The 24,354-nt window shown below is 37.6% G+C and overlaps 1 protein-coding gene across 5 annotated transcripts in view; it reads right to left on the minus strand.

Moving 5' to 3' along the window:
* Positions 1–24,354, minus strand: part of LRCH2 (leucine rich repeats and calponin homology domain containing 2) — a 73,080-nt gene that overhangs the window by 42,212 nt on the left and 6,514 nt on the right. For 2 of the 5 annotated variants that reach the window (XM_045030830.1, XM_045030829.1), the window contains exons 2-3: positions 4,165–4,309; positions 1,812–1,938 (exon numbers count right to left, since the gene is read on the minus strand). In XM_045030830.1, the coding sequence (XP_044886765.1) occupies positions 1,812–1,938; positions 4,165–4,309 (272 nt within the window). Of the gene's footprint in view, positions 1–1,811; positions 1,939–4,164; positions 4,310–6,166; positions 6,345–13,039; positions 13,176–24,354 lie in introns of those variants that run through there. The other 3 variants (XM_045030831.1, XM_045030834.1, XM_045030833.1) reach the window with 3 other exon arrangements.

Raw genomic sequence — 24,354 nt, forward strand, 5'->3', positions numbered from 1 at the left:
CCAGGTCCTCATTGTTCTATCGAGTTATTATACAGCCATTAGTACACTCAGACTCCATTCTGGGTGCAATTGTAGACAGACTGCAAAAAACTAATCTTTACTTAATACCAGATTGCCTCCTCACATTAATTACATGGCAATTAATTCTTACTTGGTTTTTGAAGATGAACTTTATGAAACCCCTGTAAAATCCCCAATAGTAAAAACATTTATCCCATTTTCAAATGGCAAAGATGTCAGATTCAAGGGGCTTTAAACAGTGAGTAAACACATTTTAAACATATGAAAGATACCGCGACAATGTACTTTCGAATATACTGACTAGCTGATCAAAATTTAGTATTCTCCCCCCCCCCAAAATATGTTTCTTTACGCACACAGAAGGTATAGTACAGACCCACGAGAGAAAGGGATAGTATAAATAATGGGCATTCATTTCACTAACATATTTCACAAAGGAAACTGAGTTAAATCTTTATTTCTGACTTTTGAAATGAAAAAGCTGGACCTGGAATATGCTCATGTTTCATTACAGATGTGAGTGCAATGTTCTAGACTAAGCATATCTGTTACAGGTGAACTACAGCAAAAATTAAGTTAAAAGATGCAATTTCATTTTATAGTAAGTGAAGCTACATTCCTTCGTAATTTACTTGTCACTACATATTAAACTGAGAAACCATATTCAATAAATAGGTTTCCCAAATCTTTCATGTCAATGTATTAAGAGAAAGTTTGATTACTTACATATTTCAACGTTTAGTTATTCTAAACTGTTAATAACTTGTAACTGTACTTTGAGTTCTGCAATATACTGTACTTTTGTAACATGCTATCAAATGCTGACCATGCAATAACTAACTAAGTTGGAATTCTGCAGCAATGTATCACATCCCCCAGGACCCAGAACAGTATAGGAGAGAGTCTCCATAACCTGGAGGGATTAGGATCCAGGAGGTTCCTTAGCTTGTCCCTGCCACATGGCCTTTGGGAAAAACTACAGTGGGGAACCAGTCGGACTCCAACCAGGAGGAGCACAAGGAGCCAAAGTAGGGAGCTCTGGACATTTCGGGTAGGGCTACACAGAGTTTTGGAGCCCACAAGACCAAGCCTCCCAGCCCAAGTAAATAGATCACCCCCTCTCCAAGGTTTCATGCCCCACGCTCCAACCAAGCCACAACTTCAAAGAGCGGTCTACACAGCTGTTTTTAGAATGCTAGCAGGAGCCCTGCTAGCTCAAGGCTGTCAACCTGGGCTGGGAGACTTGCTCCCCTGGCTTCAAAGCACTGTGTAAACATACCGTCAGAGAACTTCTCACAGTTTTGACTTGCCTCTCTTTGCCCTGTGCCAATCAGCTGTTAGCGCCAATCGTCTCCATCCCATCCACCCCTTATAATCTCTTCACCTCAGTTTAACTCCACACTTGTCCCTCTTACAATCTTCTCCACTGCCCTGTCCCCCTCAGTTCCCCTTCCCTGTTAGCTTATCTCCTACATAATTCCCTCCCTCCACCCCCACCAAAAAAATATAGGCAACATGATGTTTGCTACCGTCATATTGTTCACACTGCTTTTGTCTCATATCCCCTTCCCCGACCAGATGGGTGTCTTTATGCTGTAAGCTCTTTACGGCACGGACTGTCTTCTACTCTGTACAGTGCTTAGAACAACAGGGCCCCACTCTTAGTCAGCCCCTTGCACTACCATAATAAACTACTAATAGCAGTAGTATCAAATTATACTTTTTTACAGCACTAATAAGTTATCTATACTGTAAATACACTTAACACTGGTGTACACAATTATACTCACCAACTCCATCAGGTCTCTTAACTTTCCAATTTCTTCTGGAATGGATACCAGCTTATTATTACTGACAACCAAAACTTTAAGAGGCAGGTCAAACAGGTATTTTGGCAATGTTGCTAAAAGATTTCGACTAAAAAGGGAAAAAAAAAGATTACATTGAAATAGTCTTTTGAAGCTTGTATGAATTCCAAGAAAACATTCTCTCTGTTCCAAAAGATATTAAAATACACAGCAATACCCCTCATTCAAATTTTAGCTGTGTTCCCCAGTGTGAATCACTTACATGAAAAAAGCCTGCCTTAGCCAAATAAATTCCATGTCCCCATTCAATTTGAATAAAATAGCATTCTAGTGTAATAATTCAGTCTTCCAATAATATGATGCAATTATAAAAACATTTCAACATCTTGGCAGACCAGCCTGTACAAGTAATGTCAAGTAAAATGGACTGAAGATAAACAAGACAAAATAAGCAAACCCATTGACTTGTAAATTGAATCTCTGGGCTTGTCTACACTTGAAAAGCTACAGGAGAACAGCTGCACTTTGGAGTAGATACTACCTAGGCCAGGGGTTCTCAAACTGCGGGTCAGGACCCTTCAGGGGCTCATGAGGTTATTACATGGGGGGTCACGAGCTGTCAACCTCCATCTTAAACCCTGCTTGCCTCCAGCATTTACAATGGTGTTAAATATATCAAAAAGTGTGTTTAATTTATTGCGGGGGAGTTCATACTCAGAGACTTGCTGTGTGAAAGGGGTCGCCAGTAAAAAAAGTTTGAGACCCACTGACCTACGCTGATGGCAGGAGTTCTCCTGTCGGTGTAGGTAACTCATCTCCCCAAGAGGCAGTACCGAGATTGATGGAAGACTGTCTACAAGTGAATTTAGATTGGCTTAAACTATACAGCTCTGGGGGGGTGAATTTTTCTCACCCCTGAGCAATGTAGCTGGATTGATCTAATTTTCTAGTGTAGACCAGACCTCTGTTAGGGCTTGTCTTCATTCCAACAGTAGAGTCTAGTTACTCCACTCCAGCTAGCCTAGCTCAAGAGAATGATGGGCCAAACTGTGAAACACTCAAGCTATACAGTGATTTTGACTAGCAACACAGAGGGAGAGTTGAGGGAGCTGTTTTGGGTAACCACAGAGACAACTCCTGCAGGAGGGTCTGAAAGCAGCTGAGTCCTTCCTCCTCTTCACCAAGCAAGGATACTTCCCCAGAGAAGTAAAGCACATCATGGAACAGGCCACTCAAATACCCCAAGAACCTGCTTCAATGCAGAAATAAAACCCCCTACTTAAATGTGCATTTGTTCTGGTCTTGTTTGAGGAGGTTTTTTCCTGCATCTTTTATCCCCAGAAGCAGAAAAGGATTGTGCTTTACAGCCCCTTTGCACAGGAAAAGAAAAACAGCACTGATCTCTCAGATGTCACTAGTGCTCTTTAAAACCTCCACAAAGCAGACCATTCTTACTCTGCAAATTTGCCAGTGCATAACTTCCTAAATATTCCTTCCTGTTTCAAATTTGGCCTTGTATACTACATCTCCATAAGCTTCTGACTAAACGTCACTTGAAGTTGAGTTTAAAAAAAAAAAAAAAGGACAGGATGGGGGGGGGGCACATTGGAGCTTTCAAGACATGATTAACAATTATTTTTCCTGAGTCCTCTCTCTCTAGCAATCAAGTCACCTCAAACTTGACAAGAGCAAAATGACGGATGGTCACAAATCCCATGTGCAAAATGTATAGTGGAAGAGATTATTCCAGAAGATTTTAGGTGATCAGGGACCAAAACTTGGGCATATTGTAGAAAACAAGTCTCAACTGCACATGGGAAGGTTACAGTTTTCCATAATACCCCATACAATATTTATGTATACCGATTAGACTTTATAAACAAGTCTTCCTGTAAAGCTGGTGTTTCTTTTGTCTCACAAGATCCCACTATTTGTTTTCAGTAATACAGTCAGCTCTCTCGCTACTCATTTGTGTGCTAAGTCAATTGAGCCTTCTGAAGAGAATAATCCAGGTTCTATAGCCTATTTCCAACCTTCATAGACACTTTTATCTGTATAGCACCAGAAAGAAAGGAAACTTCCATTAGCTTCCCACATAGTTAGCTTCTGTAAATTACTATTTGGAATATGGCAATACAGTCAACTCCTTCCCAGGAAGGAAGAAGGAGCTACTTGATCTACAACCAAAGACGAACGAACTATAGAACAACGTTTACCAAGCTGAGGAAAAGCAGGGAACAAAAGTAATCAAGGTCCTGAGGAGGATGAAAGCCATCTTTCCTGAGGGTCTATATATAATCCCTAGACATCAACAGGGAAAAAAAGAGTTACTCACCTAATATTAAGATATGTTAACATCTGCAGATTTTTGATGGCTTCAGGAATGGATTTGATGCAGTTGTGATACAAATTTAAAGTCTCAAGTGGTGCAAACAGCCAGACATCTGGAGGAATTTCAGTAAATCTGTTCTTTGAAAGATCTGAAAAGAAAAGATAGTTTTCCAAAAAGTCAAAAATTTAACCAAAACTGGAGAGATGCACAAGATAACTGCTGTCCTTGCCATGTTGCTGCAAGATTAGGTGTTTGATGTTTATAAGTATTTTGGTTTTACTAGATGCTGCTGAGAAACAACTTATCCATTCACCCTGTTAAACAACATTATTTTAGCAGATTTATCATGCCTTTCATCTCAAGAAAACACAACTGTCATGTTTTCCATTTAAGTAGTACTAATCAAACAGTTCAAAACAGAATAAAATCCAGACAAACTAACGCTAGGATTATTTTGGTGGGCAGAGGAGGGGTGTAGTTTCCACCATATTCAAGTCGCAATGGTGATAGTTTCAAATGATGGCTTGCATTTTGAAACATAAGTGGTCAGTACAAAATACTACAGACTATACGAAAAAAGCTCCCATACCATAAAAAAGTTGCAACAATGACTTCATCAAGTCTACGTTCTCAAATCAAGTGACAGAATCAGTTCATGTTGTCATCTTTGACAGGTGAGTACACTAGGTAGTTTTAATACACATCAATTTAAAAGTGTGATATGAACCCTGAATTCCAGAGGTATCAATAAGGCTGCCATTTAGTCATGGAGGGCAGGGAAGTCACGGATTCTGTGACCTCCAAAGACCTCCATGACTTCAGCCAGCGCCACCTGGGAGCTTCAGGGTCCCCTGTTGCCTGTGGAGGCATAGAACTGCAGGGTACCCCCTCCTGCTGCCAGGCAGGAAGTGGGGAGAAGGGCCCCTACCTCTCCCGGCCAGCAAGGAGGGCCCCCACTGCCTGAAGCCACCAACGGAGGGGGCCCCTGGAGCTCCCAGCCCACAGCAGATGCCCAGGCTCCCCATTTGGTTATGGATATTTTTAGTAACAGTCAGAGACAGGTTACTTCTTCTGTGAATTTTTCATTATTGCCTGTGACCTGTCAGTGACTGTTACTAAAAATATCCATGACAAAATCTTAGCCTTACTGATCAGTTAACCACCAAAAAAGTTTTTTTTTTTAAAAGATGTCAAGATCCTTAGCACAATAGTACATATAATAAAGACAAGTGACTTCATTTGGATAGATCAGTAACCCCCTTTGAGTCCATTCTCACTACTAACTGAGTGATTTAATATTTGAGCAAAACCCATTCAGCTAATTAAGTTATGACAGGACAGTGAGTGGGTGGGCACATATCCACACAGAAGCACAGAAATGTGAGACTGGAACAGACCTCAATAGGTCGCTTAGTCCAGTCCCTGGCACTGAGTCAAGTCTAAGTATTATTCTAGGCTATCCGACAGGTATTTGTCTAACCTGTTCTTCATAACCTCCAACAACAGAGATTCCACAACTTCCCTAGGAAATTTATTCAGTGCTTAACTACACTTTCAATTACAAAGTTTTTCCTATGGTCTAACCTAAATCTCCTTTGCTACCATTTAAGACCATTACTTCTTGTGCTGTTCTCAGTGGATGAGAACAATTTAACACTTCTTTATAACAATCTTTTACAAACATAAAAACTATCACGTCCCCAGTCTTCTCTTTCCCAGACTAAACAAACTTAACTGCATGCATAAATGCATGATTTGTGTACAAAGCAACAGTAACATCACATTAGAAGTAGACATCAGCGTAAGGACCTTGCCACTCTCTAAGAACATTTGGCTTTTTATGCCAATTTTCAGTAAAGATCAAAGTAAAACCCTGGCCCCACTGACTTCAGTGGCCAAGATCTCAACCCACGTTTTTAGAACAAAATAAGATCCCTGAACATCAGGATTTAAATGAGCCGTGACAACCTTCACATAAAATTTTAAGTGTTAAAAAAGTAACTACCTACACAGTATCTTTTCCAGTACAGATTTTTCATTCATGAATAATTTTTTTCTTCAAGAAAACGGGAAGACTGGGAAAGAGTCAGGCCTTTGTATTTCTTTATACATTTGTGTATCTTCAGGGAGTTCTTAACCTCATCTTGTCAGTTTAGGTAAACAGCTTCTTCTTCCAAAATAATCTGTTACAATGAACAGTAAATTTACTTATGGAATTAATTCGTTAATTATATTTAGGCTTGGAAGAATTAGATTTTTAAATTGGTAAACATCATTTCACCCACACACAATAGACAAAAAAATATTTCCACTGATGATAAAGTAAGGCAAAAGTAAGAAAAATGCTGCTTAAGAACACTGATTTTAATTTAAGGATATTTATTTTTATATTTTGACATATGATGTTGACAATTTGTGTTTTAACTTTTTAAATCTTTAGATCTACGATCATTAAATAATTATAAGTAGTATTACAGCACTATCATTCTTCAGCATTATCACCACATAGAACAGATTTTTCCTCTTGCTGTTGAATAGGTCCATGAAAGATTTTTCATTGGTTATACACTCCTTTCATCATGGGGATAAAACACACAAAAAATGCTTAAAAACAAACACTGATAGTCAAAATTATAAAAAATAAAATAAAATAAAATCTAGTTCTGCAAAGCCTACTCATATTGAATAAAATAGAGATTAAGGGCACACAATCTAGATAGAATATAGAGATGCAAATATCAGAGGGTAGCCATGTTAGTCTGTATCCACAAAAATGACGAGGAGTCCGGTGGCACCTTAAAGACTAACAGATTTATTTGGGCATAAGCTTTCGTGGGTAAAAAAAACCACGAAAGCTTATGCCCAAATAAATCTGTTAGTCTTTAAGGTGCCACCGGACTCCTGCGTGTATTAGAGACCCAGATTTGTTCGTTTATTCAAAATAACTGTAGAAAGGTCTCAAAGATAATAGTTAAAATTGCATTTCAAACTTATCCTAGATAAACAGACTTGCTTTTGCAAGCAAAATCTTTTAGATAAAAAAACTGCAATTTAAAATGGTTTATTACTGTAATTTAATGGAATTAAAACTAAATCTATATAATTAAGAAAGAATGCATCTTGTCACCATAACCCTAATTAACAAAATTTTCTGCTTCCAAGATGCTTTGATTTTTAAAAAACACTAGAAAATGGAAGATTCTCCCTACTTGAAACTGGGTTTCTGTAGCAAAGCTATTGAAAATCTAGTAGAAAGAAAATCACTGGTATATTCAAATATACAAAACAGTGACCCAGTCACTGGATTACAAAAATTTTATTCCCCAGCCAACTATAATCCCTGTACATGCTGCATATTTTGCTTCAAATTGGATTCTTCCTTAGCTTTTTTACATGCAGGAGAACCTCAGAGTTACGAACACCAGAGTTACAAACTGACCAGTCAACTACACACCTTATTTGGAACTGGAAGTACACAATCAGGCAGCTGCAGAGACCAAAAAAGAGCTAAACAGTACAATACTTTATTAAACATAAATTACTAAAAAAAAAAAATGTAGGAAAAGTTTTTAAAAAATTTGACAAGATAAGGAAATTGTTTCTGTCATTTAAATTAAGATAGCTAAAAGCAGCATTTGTCTTCTGCATAGTAAAGTTTCAAAGCTGTATTTTGTCAATGTTTAGTTGTAAACTTTTAAACGAATAACCATAATGTTTTGCTCAGAGTTACAAACAACATCTATTCCCAAGGTGTTCATAACTCTGAGGTTCTACTGTATATTTATGAAATAAAGTTCAACCTTGAATTATCTTTAGTATCTGGGTCGGAAAATAATGCAGGAGTGGACAGGGCCCAGGAATCCTGATCAGAATACAGAGTAAATCTTCTCCAGAAAGTGTTCATTACTGCCTGAAACCCCTATCCTTTTGTGACTGAGAGCCTGTGTTTTAGAGTGCCTACAGAGGAAGAAATTTTCCTTCTTCTGGGACTGATCCCATGAGGTATTGAGCACTCAATTCCCATTGAAGTCGGTGAGGGGTTTACAAAAGTTTAATATCTTTCAGCATCAGTCCTATGGAGAGATATGAGGAAAATGGAATGCTGAGAACTGTGGCAACCCATCCCCACACAGGCATCTAGCATAGGATGGCTCATGGGAGTTTCCCTAGGTTGGAAGGGAAAAGTGTTGTGGCCCTTCAAAGCCCCAGTACATGAGGATCTTCTGAGCACCCCTCTGTTATTGAGGGAGAGAGGAAGTCCTAGAAAACAGAACCCTGTAGGGCCATTCAGAAGAGAGAGACAGAGAGAGAATAGTATCAGAGGGGTAGCCGTGTTAGTCTGGTTCTGTAGAAGCAGCAAAGAATCCTGTGGCACCTTATAGACTAACAGACGTTTTGCAGCATGAGCTTTCGTGGGTGAATACCCACTTCTTCAGATGCAAGAAGAATACCCACTTCTGAAGAATACCCCGTGGGTGAATACCCACTTCTGCATCTGAAGAAGTGGGTATTCACCCACGAAAGCTCATGCTGCAAAACGTCTGTTAGAGAGAGAATGAGAATATATAAATAAATAAATAAATAAGTAGTAAGATGGATTATTTACATTCTCTGTTTCCTGATGCTGTTACATCCCCCGCCCTCCGGAATATCATTACCTTCCAAACTAATTTCCCCATCCACACACTGAACTTGCTTCCAAATCTCTTCTGTCTCATTTGTCCTCTTTCACTCCCATTCATCTCCCTCCATCCTCCCCAGTTCTAGATTTTTAAGGCTTCTTTCCCCTTCTTTAATTCCAGCTTCTGAAACATCTCCCCACTCTTCTGCGCCCCGTCCCCATCCCCATGAACTGTTGCAGACAAATCAAAGGAAATAAAATATTGTTTAAAACAAGGTTAAGGTTTAATCCAGATGCTTTTACACCACAGATACTGACTAATCCAAGGCATTTTAAATGAATTAAATGCAGAAAACTGCAGTATAAAATTACAGCGCAACTGTTACAGGCATGCAGGCATATAAATACATTTTGTCACCACTGATGTTCAGACAGGTACACTTGTGATAATTGTCAAAAGGAGGTTATGTGCCAAAATGCAGTATTGCATGTGGAGATAAGCTCAACTAAGCGCAGTTCTCAGAATGCTTTTCATACACTTTGTAGACCTTTACTGCCATATATATTATATCTTGCAGTTTAAGAAATTTCATGTCTCAAATAAAGACTCTGAAAGAACAGATTTATATGCTCAAACATGATTTAACACTAAGGATGGTTTCAAACAAAAGCAGATTAACACTGTTTAATACTGTCCAAACCCACAATGTTTCCTTCCCTGTTTGAAATATACCATTTATTATTACTTCACCAAAAAACCTGAGGCTGTCCAAAACCTGGGCAGTGCACTTTATTACATTTGCTTAATAAACACAAATGGTATCTGCCTCACTGACAACCAGCAGAGAAAATGTGTTTTGGTGAAGTCTTATCATGAAAAAGGGAAATAAAGGCACTAAAATCCCCACATATATTCCACTATAAATTACCATATGCCCTTTGAGAAATGGCATTTTCAGTGCAATCTATGTAGTTTAATACTTCAAAGGCAGGGATTTTTAAAGTGTGTTTAATTCTTTTGGTACCTAGCCAGCTGTTAAAGACAGACACTGAATTTTAATGCATAAAGATAATTGTAATCAATAGGAAAAGTTCTATGGTACACAGTGTGGAAAAGAAAAAACGACTCCATTAGCAAAGGAAAATTATATGTGACATAAAAACATTAATTTTGTGCTCCCTCAGCTGACTTTACAACTTGTACTGTGTAAGCACCACGTTTCCATACCTGGGCAGGTGTCATTCCAGACTTGCAAAATTCTAATCAACCAGGTCAGTCACTTTTTGAGGAGTGAGAAAACGAATATATTTTTCCATAGCATATATCCTTGTCATTATGCCAAAGGGTGAGAGATTATATTTTGTGCTGTTCCTGGTAAACTTTCAGGTAGTTTTGCAAACCTGCATTATGTGATAATGCTCATTTACAATTGAAAGTCTCTGGCATGGTAATGTGTTAGATTAGATTAGTTTATTATTAATCCTTGGACTACTACTAGTTATGTCTACAGAAAAAGAATGAGAGAAAAAGAGAACTTTTAATGTAAATAGATAAGTGGTAATCTGGCATCTTTTCAATTTATATATTCTACCAAATATGCTACACATTTCACTCTGAATACATAGCAAAGCACTTCCGTTTCCTCCCCTTCCAAACTAAATAATACTTCTTCTAGAACCTTATAGAATATCATCATTAATACACATAAGATCTCAAACTTTTGAGAGACACTACAGAGCGATTCCAAAACCTTCCACTTGCAGTTCAGGTCTGATCACACAATGCATATGGCCATCTCAGTGTACAGGTAATTTTCTCCAAGTACTGAGAGAGGCACCTTATACGTGGAATAATAATATGATAAGATATCACGATCAAATTACCCTTTACACAGTGCATATGCAATCACTAGACAGAGCAATGGTGTTGAATAAACTACATGCAGTCAAATACTGGGCTCATTAAATATAACACTCAAAATACATAATGTAATTACATGCTCTACCTATTATTCCTGTCTCATATAAAGGCAAATATCCAGTCACTCCCTTTTCCTCTTTTCAAACACTAGGGCAAGTGACATGAAGAAAATCAAAAAGTGGGTAGGGGGAGCAAAAGACCTCAAACTCAAGATCTGCACCTTCCTTGACAGAGCTGCAATAGTGGAAGCAAGGGTGGAATCCACAATGCAGGCATGCCTAAGGCACTTTGACAGCTGTGTCATTTAGCCCTACAGATAACCATGCCTGAGCTACACTGCAGCTTTCACCTTTACAGCCAACAGTGGATGTGTCCCATTCTAGCCTGTGTAGACAAAGCATGGGAGACTGCACAGCATGTATGTGAACAGCACAGAAAAATGTCTAGTGTTTCAGAGCAACATTCCTCCCCATATATACATATACACACACACCTCCCTCAGGAGCCACAAAGGCTGAAACACTGCAACATCTGCTACCACCATAGACATTTAACCAGACAACATATTGTTGGAAAACAAATACATATGAGCCATCAACAAGAGAGCTTCTTTTGTCAGAGAGCATCCTCAAAAACAACAGATAAAGCTCAAGGATGAAGGCCTTGTATTCAGAGGATGCTAATGTGGACCCAGTAACTTGAAAAACCTCTACTACTATTAAGTGTCAGTGTCACCTATAGGCCATATGCTAATATAAAAAAAATAAAGACTGTTCCACTATTATCTTTCTGTTATATGGACTGATACAGCAGCTGCTCTGCGTGTATGTCAACACCCACTAAATTCAAAGGAATTCCCATTCATGGAAGGGCTGCAGCATTGCCCCCCATGCACAAATGCAGAAGTGAACACAGACACAAGATTGCTGCGACCATCACCAATTCGTTACTGTACAATTCTTGTGGGCAAAGTGTTTGTATTTTGTTTTTCGTGCAGTGTGGCAAGTGAGTGTATTTAAGACTTTGATTTTATTAGCAAGCTTAGTCCTATAGTACAATGTTCTATAGCTAAAATGGTAGAATAATTATAGCATGTCAATGAGATGAGCTGTTATAGTTTAAAGAGATTTTTGGTTTCCTGACATATGCAAAATAGGAGTGCTTATCTCACAGAAGCTCTCCTACTTCTTAAGCTCTAGAGAATTCTCACTCCAACTAGGAGAATTCAAGCTTTTCATGGTTCCCTTCTTGGTTCCAAAACTACAAATCACAAGGGATAGTTTTTGAAAACCATGTAAATGAAAGCTGAATATGTTGAAGGAAATCAAGATTGAAATAGCTGGATTTAAGTGCTAAACACTCTTGTTTAAAAAAAAAAAAAAAGTTACTGGATTTCCTTACGAAGAATCTCAGTTTAAGTTTCTTTAATTATACTACTTTAACTGGAAAGATTCCTTTCAGATTTGTCATGTACTTTAATATACACAATCATCTGGAACAAGTCATATGACTAAGTGATGTGCTACTTAAACATCTCAGTGTGCTAATTACACATTGTTGATTAATTTTCCAATCAAGGATCAACACCATGAAACATGTATTATTTCCATTTTACAGACATCCCACTCTCACTCCAGAAGCACCACACCTCAACCACAGTTTCACCTTCCCGTTTTACGGGAACAGCATATCTTGCCTTGAGGTAAAGACGGGAACAATGGTCTGGTCCTGTACTCCGAGAAGGGACCCTACTATGCAGACTACAGTTAACTTGCACATCAGATCCCCAACATAGGTCTTTTCTGCTGGCCCTTGTAATCAGCCATTCAAAAAATCATCATCTAATATATGATCAATCCCACTGTTCCTGGAATTCATCAAATTTTAACAAATAAATGTATAACGCAGAAAATAGAGTGGGATTTCATATATGAAATATTTCTTCTTATGAGCAGGTTATTAAATAGCTTCCCAATATAGGGATTCCTGTACTGTACTCTGAAGCATATGCTGGTGTCAGAAACTGGATGCAATTCTAGATGGACAACTTGTCTGCTCCAGCACAGCAAGTTGTAGGTCTGGAAATCTAGGTTTTATTTCCACTCTGCCACTGACTCACTTGAGCAAGCTACTTCACGGGCAGGGAAACGGAGGTACTAAGTGGTATAATATTATTTATCTAACTCACATGGGTGTTAAGGCTTTCAAGCAACTTGCAAATGTTCAGGGGGAACATGCTTCATAGTGTTATTTATGTTTCGCTAACATAAAAATGTAGAGTCATCCGCTTAAAAGTCATCTTCTCCCTCATAAATGCTGGCACACTTGAAACCAACCTGAAGTAAATGGAAATTCTTGGCAAGCATCTGGATTCAATTATTAGTCTTCCAGTTTCACAATGGCGCCCAATGTTTGTGTCACTCCTGATGACATCTGTCAGCTTTGATGAGGACAGATCAACAATAGGGGAGGCTGAGGGTGAAGAAAAAATTCTACTTATCTTGGATACTTAAAATATACAATGCTGCGAAAATATACACTATATTTTAACCCTATATTCTTGTTGTGTCATAATTTCAGTTTCCCATCGCTATCTTTCCAGTAAACCCAGGGTAGAATTATGGCTTACAAAACTGTTTTAATATTAACATTGTTTTATAAAGATTAATGTAAACAAATCACAGTTTAAAGCACCATATTTTATTTTTATGAAATGTTACTACAGTTCTATGGGTGGTGACAAGGGGTTTGAATAATTAATTTAGGAGGTGGGATTGCCAGTACAATTTGGGCTCCACCCATTTAGGGTTGGGAACCACATTTGAAGATATCTTTGTTTCTCTCTGACAAGTGTGAATAGAGCCAAACCATGAGGCATATGGTCCCCTATGTGGTAAGCCCACATTGAGGCTAAGCAGCTCTATGATTTCACCTACACTGTGTTTTTTGTGAACTTCTCCCACCATTCTTCTAGCACCGGTGACACTCGACCAGTACTAGTAATTGTGGGAGCACTAGTGTAAACCAGCTGTTGGAGTTTTTATTACAATTGGCTAATCCTTAGTCAGCACAAGCCAGGACTATGCAATATACCACTGAAAGCCAGTTCAAACATGCTAAAGTAAAAAGAGGCAGGGGTATGTCAAAGAAAGCCTCTGTGTAGACAAGACCAAAAGAGTTCATTCTAGTTTTCTCCAGATCATTCCATTGGATGGATAATTAAATATTTTCCTTAGCCTATTACTGATGCATCATAAAAACAAGCCAAATTTACCATTTTAGAGACAGCAGGATCATTTCCTCATGAACAGGTTTACATGGCGATGATTAATCTGTGCAGGACTAGAAAATATGGGACCCACAAAGGATGCTTTGTTTTACAAGTCATACACCAGTATCTGAGTTACACATCTGAATATACTGAAATTGAATCATTAATGATCAAATTAAGTTAGCCATTAGCCAGAGAAGGAAGGAAAAGTTACCACTCAGATTTCATATCTAGCACCTGCTCCTTTTTGCTCCCAATTTTGATACTCAATGGACTGGACAATTGCATTTAAATTTAATCTTTCATAAGTTTATCCAACACAAACATAGCCCCTTTCCCAGATAGAAGGGGAAAGTGAAAGAATGAAATCACAAACTAAAATAGTTTTGTTTGTTTGTTTGTGAGAAAAGTAAACCTCAGCACTAAGATTTCTTGTCAGAGCAGGGAAAATTATGATCCTTGACTATCTCAAGATGAATGGTAAGCCACAGAAGGCAAAAGGGAAAAAAGCCCCAAGGCTCCAATATCTACCACCACTGGAGTGTGCACTAATTCACTCTTGGATACGAAAAAGATTTGATGCCATTTAAACATCTATTAATACTAAATTGTAGTCATTCTAATATAAAACAGGCACTTTTTAATATCAGGGTAACAATCCTTGGATTCCTATGACCACATCAGTGGCCAAAGAAAGTTAAAATGAAATTTAAATTTACTAAGTAATTATTGTACCAGTGATGTGATTACAGAACCCACATATAAGTAATTCCAGGTGCCTGGCCTGAAAGTCAAAACACCAGGAATTTTATATAAACTTGTGTATATTTGTGATATTTTTCTCATTGAAACACAATGTAATTTCAGTGGAGAAGGAGGTGGGGAAAGGATTCTTTTCTGTCAAAAGCACAAGAAAGAGTCTGGACAACTGGGATGTATTCCAAGAACTACCACAAACTTCTTGTGACACTTATGGTAAATCTACAAAATGGAGATAGTTCTCTACTTCACTGGGATGTGAAGCTTAATTTATTAGTGTGTGTAAACAGCTTTGGTTTTTTGGATGGATGGCACTATATTAAAGTCTAAATATTAAAAAGCAAGAGAATCTTTTCAATAATAATTAGAAAATAAGTTTCTCTGCAACTTATTGCAGCTGCTTGATCAGTAACATTTAAAGTTAATGTTGGGAACAACTTAAAAAAAATAGTCAATCAGTTAAAACCCACTTCTACTCAACGTAAAGACAAACTGTCTTCAGAGTTACAACTGCCTAATGATCTGCAACGAAACTTTCACTGTATACAAAAATTTCACAATATTTCATTTAGCATAGAGTACAGGAGTAAGAGAAAGACACTTGTGACAACCAATGGAAAATGATTCAAAATATTTGATATATCAATCCCAGATTCTTATTTAAAAAGGAAAAACAAAGATGTGCATCTGAAACAGAAAAAGACACACAATCATGTTCCAGATCAAAGCCCTTACCGAGTATTCCACAATCTATAAGGGAAGGGGAATGTCCAATGAAAGCTCAGTTTTTAAGCCGACTGTCTCTATGGGCTCAGTTCTGCAAGGTGCTTAGCACACTAGCATGATCCAGCAAAGCACTTAAGCACATGCATAGCTTAAACCATGTGAGTAGTCCACATGTCTTCCATGCAAGATAGCAGCACATCGTGCAAGATCAAGCCCTGTAAGAAGCTGTGATTCTTCTAAGTAGAGGGATGAAGAATTAAAAAAGAGAAAGAATCCTCTCTGTCACAGATCAGCATCCAATCATTGCAGACTAAAGGTTCCTTGGCAGGGTTATTGAGGACTTTTTCTAAGCTTTTATTCCATTATTTCAGCTGTTGTAAAAGAGGTACAAATACCTATATAACCCTTGCCAGATATCCAGAGACTCCCACTGTCAGTTATTTTTCCCTATTATTATGCCCTGTAAAAAGAAAAGAGGATAAATCTCAAAAGTGCTGGTCAGATAGAGCAACGGGGGGGAAAAACACCTGCATCAACAGCAACATGTAGTTTGTGTCTAACATCATTCTTTAATATGATTAACAACAACAGAAAGAGAGACGTGCCCATACCACTCAGAAAAATGCCAAGTTTCTGAAGAATTTAAAGTGCTACTGCTATTAACACATCTTTCAGGACTCTGACAACATTTCTTTAGAAACTGACTGTGTTCTACTATGTAATAGTAAACCAGGGAAATAACAAACACAGTCTACTTCAAACCAGGATAGTTGTTTCTGCAGAAGAGATCCATTTCTGCTGCTCATTCCCAAACTGAAGCCGTAATCATCTTTTTGTGACATCAATCATTTCCACAGTAACTAACTTCAGTGTCAGAGGATATGATTTCAATTTGGAAAGAGGAAGTATATCTTTTCTTGTCACTGAGGAACAGAGGCCCTGTTTTTATGCAATTGTCTTTTTTAAAAAGGAATGACAAATACAATGTGAATAATAATACCATTCTCCAAGGGAAAAAATGTGGTTGATGAGAAGTCGGCAGACATTTAAAGACAAGACTCAATCTATTGTCCTTAAACTGAATCAGTCCATAAGTCATATACAGATATCTGTATCTATAAGTATGCATTTAGAATAGCAAGACATGTCCATGGGTACATATCTGCCTTCAAGACCTCTAATGATTCTTATGAATTTATACTGTAGCATTAATCAAACAAGTATTTATAAAACCAATACAGAAGATTAGTGGTAGAAAACAGCTCAATGACTTTAGCTAAAAGGAGTTCACAGATTAGTCTGTCATCAGCTTACCAAAATGGAAATAAACCCCATCCCATTACACACTTTTTTTTTTAAAAAGTACTTTACAACTGTATCATGATCTATTACAAGAAAGAAGTAGAGAGTAGAGAGAAGCTAGTAAGTGAAAAGTGGTTTTAAAATTACAAAAGACAACACATAATATGTTGCTACTTTAAAACTGTATTCTAAGGAGAGCTGGCAAAGACTCCACTCCTGTATTTTGGTTAACACATTCCACTGTGAAATATTTTTGTGACTTTAAGAAATTCTAAAACCCTCAATGTTTGCAGCAGGTTTTTCAAATTTAGCAGTGGGAAAGTCCATGGGCTGGAGAAGGGTCTTTTGTCCAGTGAAATTCCATTCAGGTTTGGCTGACAAAAACTTTCGGAAGTCTCCACTTCTCTCAGGTTGCTTGTGTTGTCACCATGCCATAACTGAATGTGAACACTAATTTAAAAGCCAGGCCTCCATTTCCAAAGCTGTACACACCTTTCTCCCCAACACACTTACACTGGGAACATGGGGAGCTGATGACCACTCCAGTGGTGACTGTTTGCTCTTGCCGCTTCCCTTCCTTAGTCTTTACATCTACCTAAATCCACTAGCAAAAACAAAGTCAGAACTAACATACATGACATTTGCTGCTCTTACAAGGGTAGTGAACAATGCATGTTCTATTCTTTTCTCCTACCCTTTGCCTGTCTTGCTTATTTGGATTGGAAGATCTTTGGGGCAGGAACAGTCTTACGCTTGTGTTTGTACAGTACCTAGCACAATGATTCCCATTTGACCCCAACCACCATCATAACATGATAAAACAGCAGCAACAACCAACAATTCTAGAATAATTGGATGGTATCAGACTTGCCAATTTAGTTCTTAGTAATACACTTTTAAAAACTGAACATTTGCTCCAGGTTCAATTAAGATTATTAGCTTTAAATTAATGTCATCATCCCCACCAATATGAGTCTGGCTGATCGGCAGATACAAAAAACTCATCTAAGGAATAACATGGATTTCACAGAATACAATTAATCCTCATAACCAACAGCAAGACATGAGCAGCTAATGACACTTAGTTCTTGAAGGTGCACAGGTATTTCAGAAGCTCTTTTTTCATTAAATGTGAAAAAAGTACAATGAATATTTAAAGGTACATAAGGATGTTTTAGTTACTCAGTGCTTCTCTATTTATACCTACTGTAGAACCATCAACATCATAGCTTATTTAATCACTAAATGCACAGCAGGTAGCCCAAACATCAAACTACTGTATTTGCAGCTGCATTCTTCCTTTCTCATTCATTCAACCCCACGCAACAACCAGATATACACAGGTTATCACAAACTAAGATCATCAGGTTCTACTGGATAGGATGCTTAAATTTTCATCTATACGAGGGGTAGGCAACCTATGGCATGCGGCACGCGAGCTGATTTTCAGTGGCACTCAACACTGCCTGGGTCCTGGCCACAGGTCTGGGGGACTCTGCATTTTAATTTAATTTTAAATGAAGCATCTTAAACATTTTAAAAACCTTATTTAGTTTACATACAATAGTTTAGTTATATATTATAGACTTACATTTTAACATTTTTAGGTGGTCTCTTTCTGTATTACTGGCACGTGAAACCTTAGATTAGAATGAATAAATGAAGACTCGGCACCCCACTTCTGAAAGGTTGCCGACCCCTGATCTATTCCTTTATTTCAAGATTTGAGAAGGCAGTATGGTCTAGTGGAAAAACCACTGGACTGAGACCCAGGAGACCAGGGTTCTATTGCTGGCTTACCCAAGGTTGCCTAGAAGGCCAGTGGCTAAGTCACTTCACTTCTCTATGCCTCAGTTTACCCATCTGTAAAATGAGGATAATGATACCGTTCTCCTTTGAGATACTCATGAAAAGCACTATATAAGAGCTATTATATAAAATATATACTCATATACTCCCTGACTAAACTGACATTGTTCCATTAACACTACATTATGTAAAAATAATTTTAAAGCGAGTGCGAAACTATTTAAAGTACAACAGCCTGTACAGTGCATTCTAACAATCCAAAATTTTCAAATATTTCACCATGCCAAAACAACTGAACTGTAAGTTCAAATTGTGCCCCCACCCCTCCACTTCAGAAACAGGTTCTACAGGACTGAAAAACCAGGGGCCAAACCCAAGCAATAGTGCTCTATAAACCTACCACATAGCCATGCGGCTGTTTTACATATGATTGCAATAGAAACAATAACTCTACCTCAGATTGAATGAGCCTTGACACAGCTTTTAAGGTCATCACAATGCAAAATGCAGTCACCTAGTGACTGCACTGCCTGAGGAACTGCAGTTAAATGATAGAAAGCCAAGTGGAATTTAAGAGTTAGTCCTCTCCAAGGAGACCTGTGAGGGCCTTTTGACATCAAGTATATGGGAAAAGGCCTTCTTAAGATGGGTATGCAGTTATGGGGGAAACTGTTGCCAATGCAATACTCTTATTAAGACAGAACTCAGATGAGTCCACTGCACCACTTTATCCTTACAGCATGTGGTATCAAGTTGATCAGATATTAGTGCCTGAATTTCAGTTACTCTATGAAATTAAGTCACACCATCAAGGAAAATATTCTTTCAGATCAGGAATTTGATGTCAGAGGTACTGAGTGGCTAAGATGAGCCACCATTTTCTTTGTCAAGACCACATTGATATTCCTCAACATTGGGAGCATCCTAATTTCACAGTGTCAGGCCCTGAATAAACTAGACAAAAAGAGGCTGCAGACACATTGGTCAACCTTCTATTCATTCATAACACAACTAGAAATACCTGCCATATGGCCCCAGATGGAGTTAATCTAAGTGAGATGAAAGCAGTTAAGCAATGTATAGGGCAGGCAAAAGGTTCCACATGGGCCTACAGCATAAGTCTTTTCAACTAAAGACTGTAAACCCTTGTGTGTGGTAGGCTGCTTCCAAGAGGCCAGGAGGCCTTAAAGACTTGCTCAAATGCACAATGCCTACAGAGCGCTAACTTCTCTGAAGCCAGGCTGTCAAATAACTTCATCTCACAGTAAATTTTCCTTTCAGTTAGATATTTAGGGATGCTAAATTATTTCCACTACCTTCACCAACTGTTTTCAAAAATGTAAATGTAAGTGCTAATTTTGAAACTGGAAACCATGTAACCAATGTGAACAGGACTGCATTCTTAGTGTCTCAAAAAAACAGCTTTGCAGCTCTTTAGATGAATACATTTAAACAGTACACTATCCAAATTTAAATTGAAAAAAAATAATAAAAAGGTAATTTGACAGGTACTGTCTGGAAAAACTAGTTATACGTGAAAGGCCTTTAAAATTCATTGTTTACAGGCTCCCTAAATAAATCATTTGTTCTAAAAGAACAAAAGATACTGTCAGTTCATAAAATACCTTGTGGTATGTAAATTACTAACTGGCACATTTGTGCCAAATTAAAATATACAGGGTATGATTACTACACTAATACATGTAAAACAGAATCTGAAAAGTATCAGCTGGTGGGCTTTGATAGTATTTTTTTTTAAATGATTCAGTGATATCACTTTGACTTGCCCTGATAATCTCAAGTATTTGGGAAAAATTTTTTTAATAAGGCTTGAATATTGAATTGAGATTTGTTGAAATAGGCCACTGAAGCAAAATCTTAAGGAATCAGTGCAACTAGCAGGTGAGAAGAAGCAACTTTTACTCTTACCTGTGCAATCTGGAGGCTATTCAAATACTTCTAGAATTTATACCCTGCCCAATCTGTGCATGTTGAGTTATTTATTAGACATTATAATAAAGGAAGATTTAAAGAATACATTTTATTTCTAGTCTTCTACAGAAGACAGTTAATGAAAGACTGACATTGCATTTTCACCTTTATCCAACCAAACTGGCTTTTTTCAGGAAATGTCTATCTTCAATTATAAAACAGGGAAGGAAAGAAAATAACTGCCAATTCATAGAAACTTTACCACTGAGATAAATGTCTAATGCTCTGCTCACATTACATTTTACAAACTCCGGAGAATAAAAGATTTCACTGGCGAAATTTTAAACTTTACTAATGAAGAGACAGGATTATAGAAAAAAAAGGTCTCCCAGCTACAGTAATATTGCATAACTAGGTGAGATAACTTACATGAGATGTCAACTTAGGTTAGACTTTCTACTGGAACTAAATGCTTTTGAGTTTGTTAATGGTGCCTTCTTCAGTTATTTCTTAAATAAAAACAACCTATTATAAATTCTGTTGATATTAACAAACATTATTAATGTTAGTCAAAGTACATTTAATATGATGAGGCTTTAAAATTTTACCAATCACTCATTTTGCACAGATCTAAACCTATTAGTCAGGAGACTGATTTCAAAAATAAGTGACTTCAACTGCGATCTCATTGGGCAATGCTTTTAGACAAAGACCAAGCCCCAGATGCCGGGAAGAGTAGGTGCTATCTTTTGGAAAAGCATCTGCTAATGTCTCAAATTTGAACTCCTTTTTCCCCAAACAAGTAATTTGGCTGCTGGAAAGGAAGACTGACCACTTTCTCTCACCAACCCCAGAGTCTCAGGGCTGCTGTAAGTGAGGTGATGGCCTATGCTGTTCTATCCCCCTCTAGCTGTCTTGGGGCAAGTGTTGGAATTACTCCACTCATCTTTGTCCGAAACAGCAGCAGAAAACCCTAGCATTACTCTGGTCAATTTCATTAATGGTCACAGTTTTGAACAGCAATGGAAAAACTGGACAAAGTTGTTGGATTTCATTCTATTGCTGCATAACCCTCCCCCCCCACACACACTGCAGAGACCATGGAGCTTTTTAGATGCTGCGGGAGATACTGCTGCATTTGTTCATATTTGGAAGGTTTCTTCCACAACTTTAAGGACAAAGAATACTTTGGTAAGGAAAGTGTGCTTACACTTGACAGAATTTATTGTAGGTCCTCATATATGCCACTGCAAGCTGCCTAGTGACTAGCAGCAAGTGGATTTTTCAAGCTCTGATTCAATGCATTGGTAATATAAAGAGAAAAAACATCCAACTTTTCTAATAGCTTTCAGAAGTAGATTCCCTTCCACTTTTAGTGACCTGTTTGGGAAGCAAGAGCGCTTTTCAGATTTTCTTTTGCCCAATTTTAATAAGGGGTACTGGGTACATCTAATTTTTCAGACATTAGGCCCATCTTTTATTCAGTTTAAGTTTCTACAATACCCCAGTTACTATAGCCAAGGATGTGTGTTTTCTGATAAATATTTAATTCATAATAATCATCTTACTTTCACGTTCCAATCTTTCATAAATTTAATTTAGTTCATCTTTGTTTTGACTTAATTCAACATTGCTTTAAAAAATTAAAAATTTACTCTCTCATTTTTCCAGACTTCAAATTTTGTACTAGCAGGCTGTTCCTGATGCTGCTTGGAATGGTGAAAACAGACTAATTTGTCTGTTGTATTTCAAGGATGCACATGCATCAAAAGACCTAGTTTCATTTCTATAATTTACTATTTTATATTAACATTAATTATGCTAATATGATTTTAAGAACATTCAGAACCACACAACCATTTGGGACTGCCCATGCTTTAAGAAGATTTGATAGCAGAGTATAGATGAAAATCCAAAATTTTCAACCATCTTTTTATGGTGCGTAGCCTGAAAAACCTGTGTTTGATCAGAAGTCTTCAGTGATCTGAAGCTTAGATCTGATGAGCAAGTGTTATGCTGGACTCGGAGATGCTCACTGCTTTTATAAAATAACTGAAATGAAAAGATATCATTCTGAAATCCACAGTGCTTACATTTGGCAGATCTTCAATAGTCAGGCCAGACTGTAAAATCATGGGGGAAGAAATCAAATCTTTGTATATGTTCATACAGCATCCAGGACAATGGGTGTTCTGAATTACTAGCTAGGAAAAAGGCTAGTACATCTGTTAAATCGTCCTTGGGTGTATTTTATAAAGTGCAGTATCTGCCCAAATTGAGAGCCAGCTATGAAAGTTGGCTGAATTAAAATACAAAAAGACAAGTAAACCACAGAAAGCTCAAAAAGTAGAGTATTATGACATTTCTTCAGAGAACACCCGAGCAGACTGAAATTTCAGAATAAGTTTTCCTTAACTCAGAAATCCATACTAGCATACCAGACAGAAGTATTTAGGTGTTATAATACTCAAAATTATTTTTCTTCTAGTGTCCACTGCCATTATTTCCCCCACACACAGACATCAGTATTTCTGAACCAGTTATTCACATGTTTAATCCTCCAATTCTCTTCAGTCATTTACACCTGTTTCTCTGACAAAGCCTTCAATGAGAGTGAAACATACGCAGCAGAACATGGTATTTCCTCCTTCTAAAAATCAATGTGCACTAAGCTATTTAAATAAAGGTGTGTGGAGTGTTGGGTTCCAGCTATTTCAATATGTAACTTCATTTTAAGCAACTGCACTGGGTTGATGAGATATTAACACTGACTTTGTTCGAATAAAGATCTGATTCTGAATTGGGATCTGCTAGTGTGGACCTTTCCTCACAAAGTCCCATTACAAAGGCACTGTCCAAAACAAACCAACAAGTTTTCTACATCAAACAGAGATAAAAATAATAAAATTAGAGATTTGGAATTATCAGTATCATACTGATCAGGTCATACAGCTGGATCTCGACGGGTTAAAGGGAGCAATTAAGGAAGGTAAGGACATTGCTGGGAAGCTACATGACTTCTTTGCATCAGTCTTCAAAGGATGTTGAAGAGATACAAGAAAATTACAGGTCTGGGACTAGTAATAGAGGTGAGGTACTATCAAAGACTGCAGTGCCAGAAGATGTTGAAGCAATCTGATCATTTAAAAAGCAACAAGTCACCAGGCCCAGCATGAATCCAAAAGTATGAAGTGACTGAATGGCTAAGAAAAATATGTAACCTCTAACCGAGAGCAGCTACTGTTCCAAAGGACTGAGAGTAGCAGATGATGTACCTATATTTTAAAAAAGGACAGAGGTGAATCATGGAATTACAGACCAGTAAGCCTTACATCTATATATGGAACAAACTGAAAAAATAAACTTAAAACACCTGGAAGATCATGGTCTAACCAGCACAGCTTCTGCCAAGGGAAATAGTATCTCACTAATCTCTTCGAATTCTTTGAACATGTCAATAAATTTGTGGATAAAAAGAACTGGTTGACAATTTACTCAGGCTTTCAGAAGGCATTTGATAAAATTCTTCACAAGCAGCTAAGTCCTCATGGATCAGAGAGACAAAAGTAAAGACAACAGAATGGTCTGTTTTCATCAAGGCATAAAGTTAACAGCAGGGGCTTCAAGGTTCTCACCTAGGTCTTATAATGTTTTATATATTAACTATCTGAAATAGGAGTGAGTAATGAGGTAGCAAAATTTGCATTTGACAGCGTTATTTAGCTTAGTCAGAACCAGAAAGGATTGCAAAGAATTTGGAGAGACCTAAACAAGCTAGGTGTATGGGCAACATGATGGCAAATTAAATTCAGTGTTGATAAATGCAAAGTAATGCATACTGTAGGCAAAAAT

This window comes from Mauremys mutica, chromosome 9 (genome assembly GCF_020497125.1).
Source record: "Mauremys mutica isolate MM-2020 ecotype Southern chromosome 9, ASM2049712v1, whole genome shotgun sequence".
Classification (NCBI taxonomy): domain Eukaryota; kingdom Metazoa; phylum Chordata; order Testudines; family Geoemydidae; genus Mauremys; species Mauremys mutica.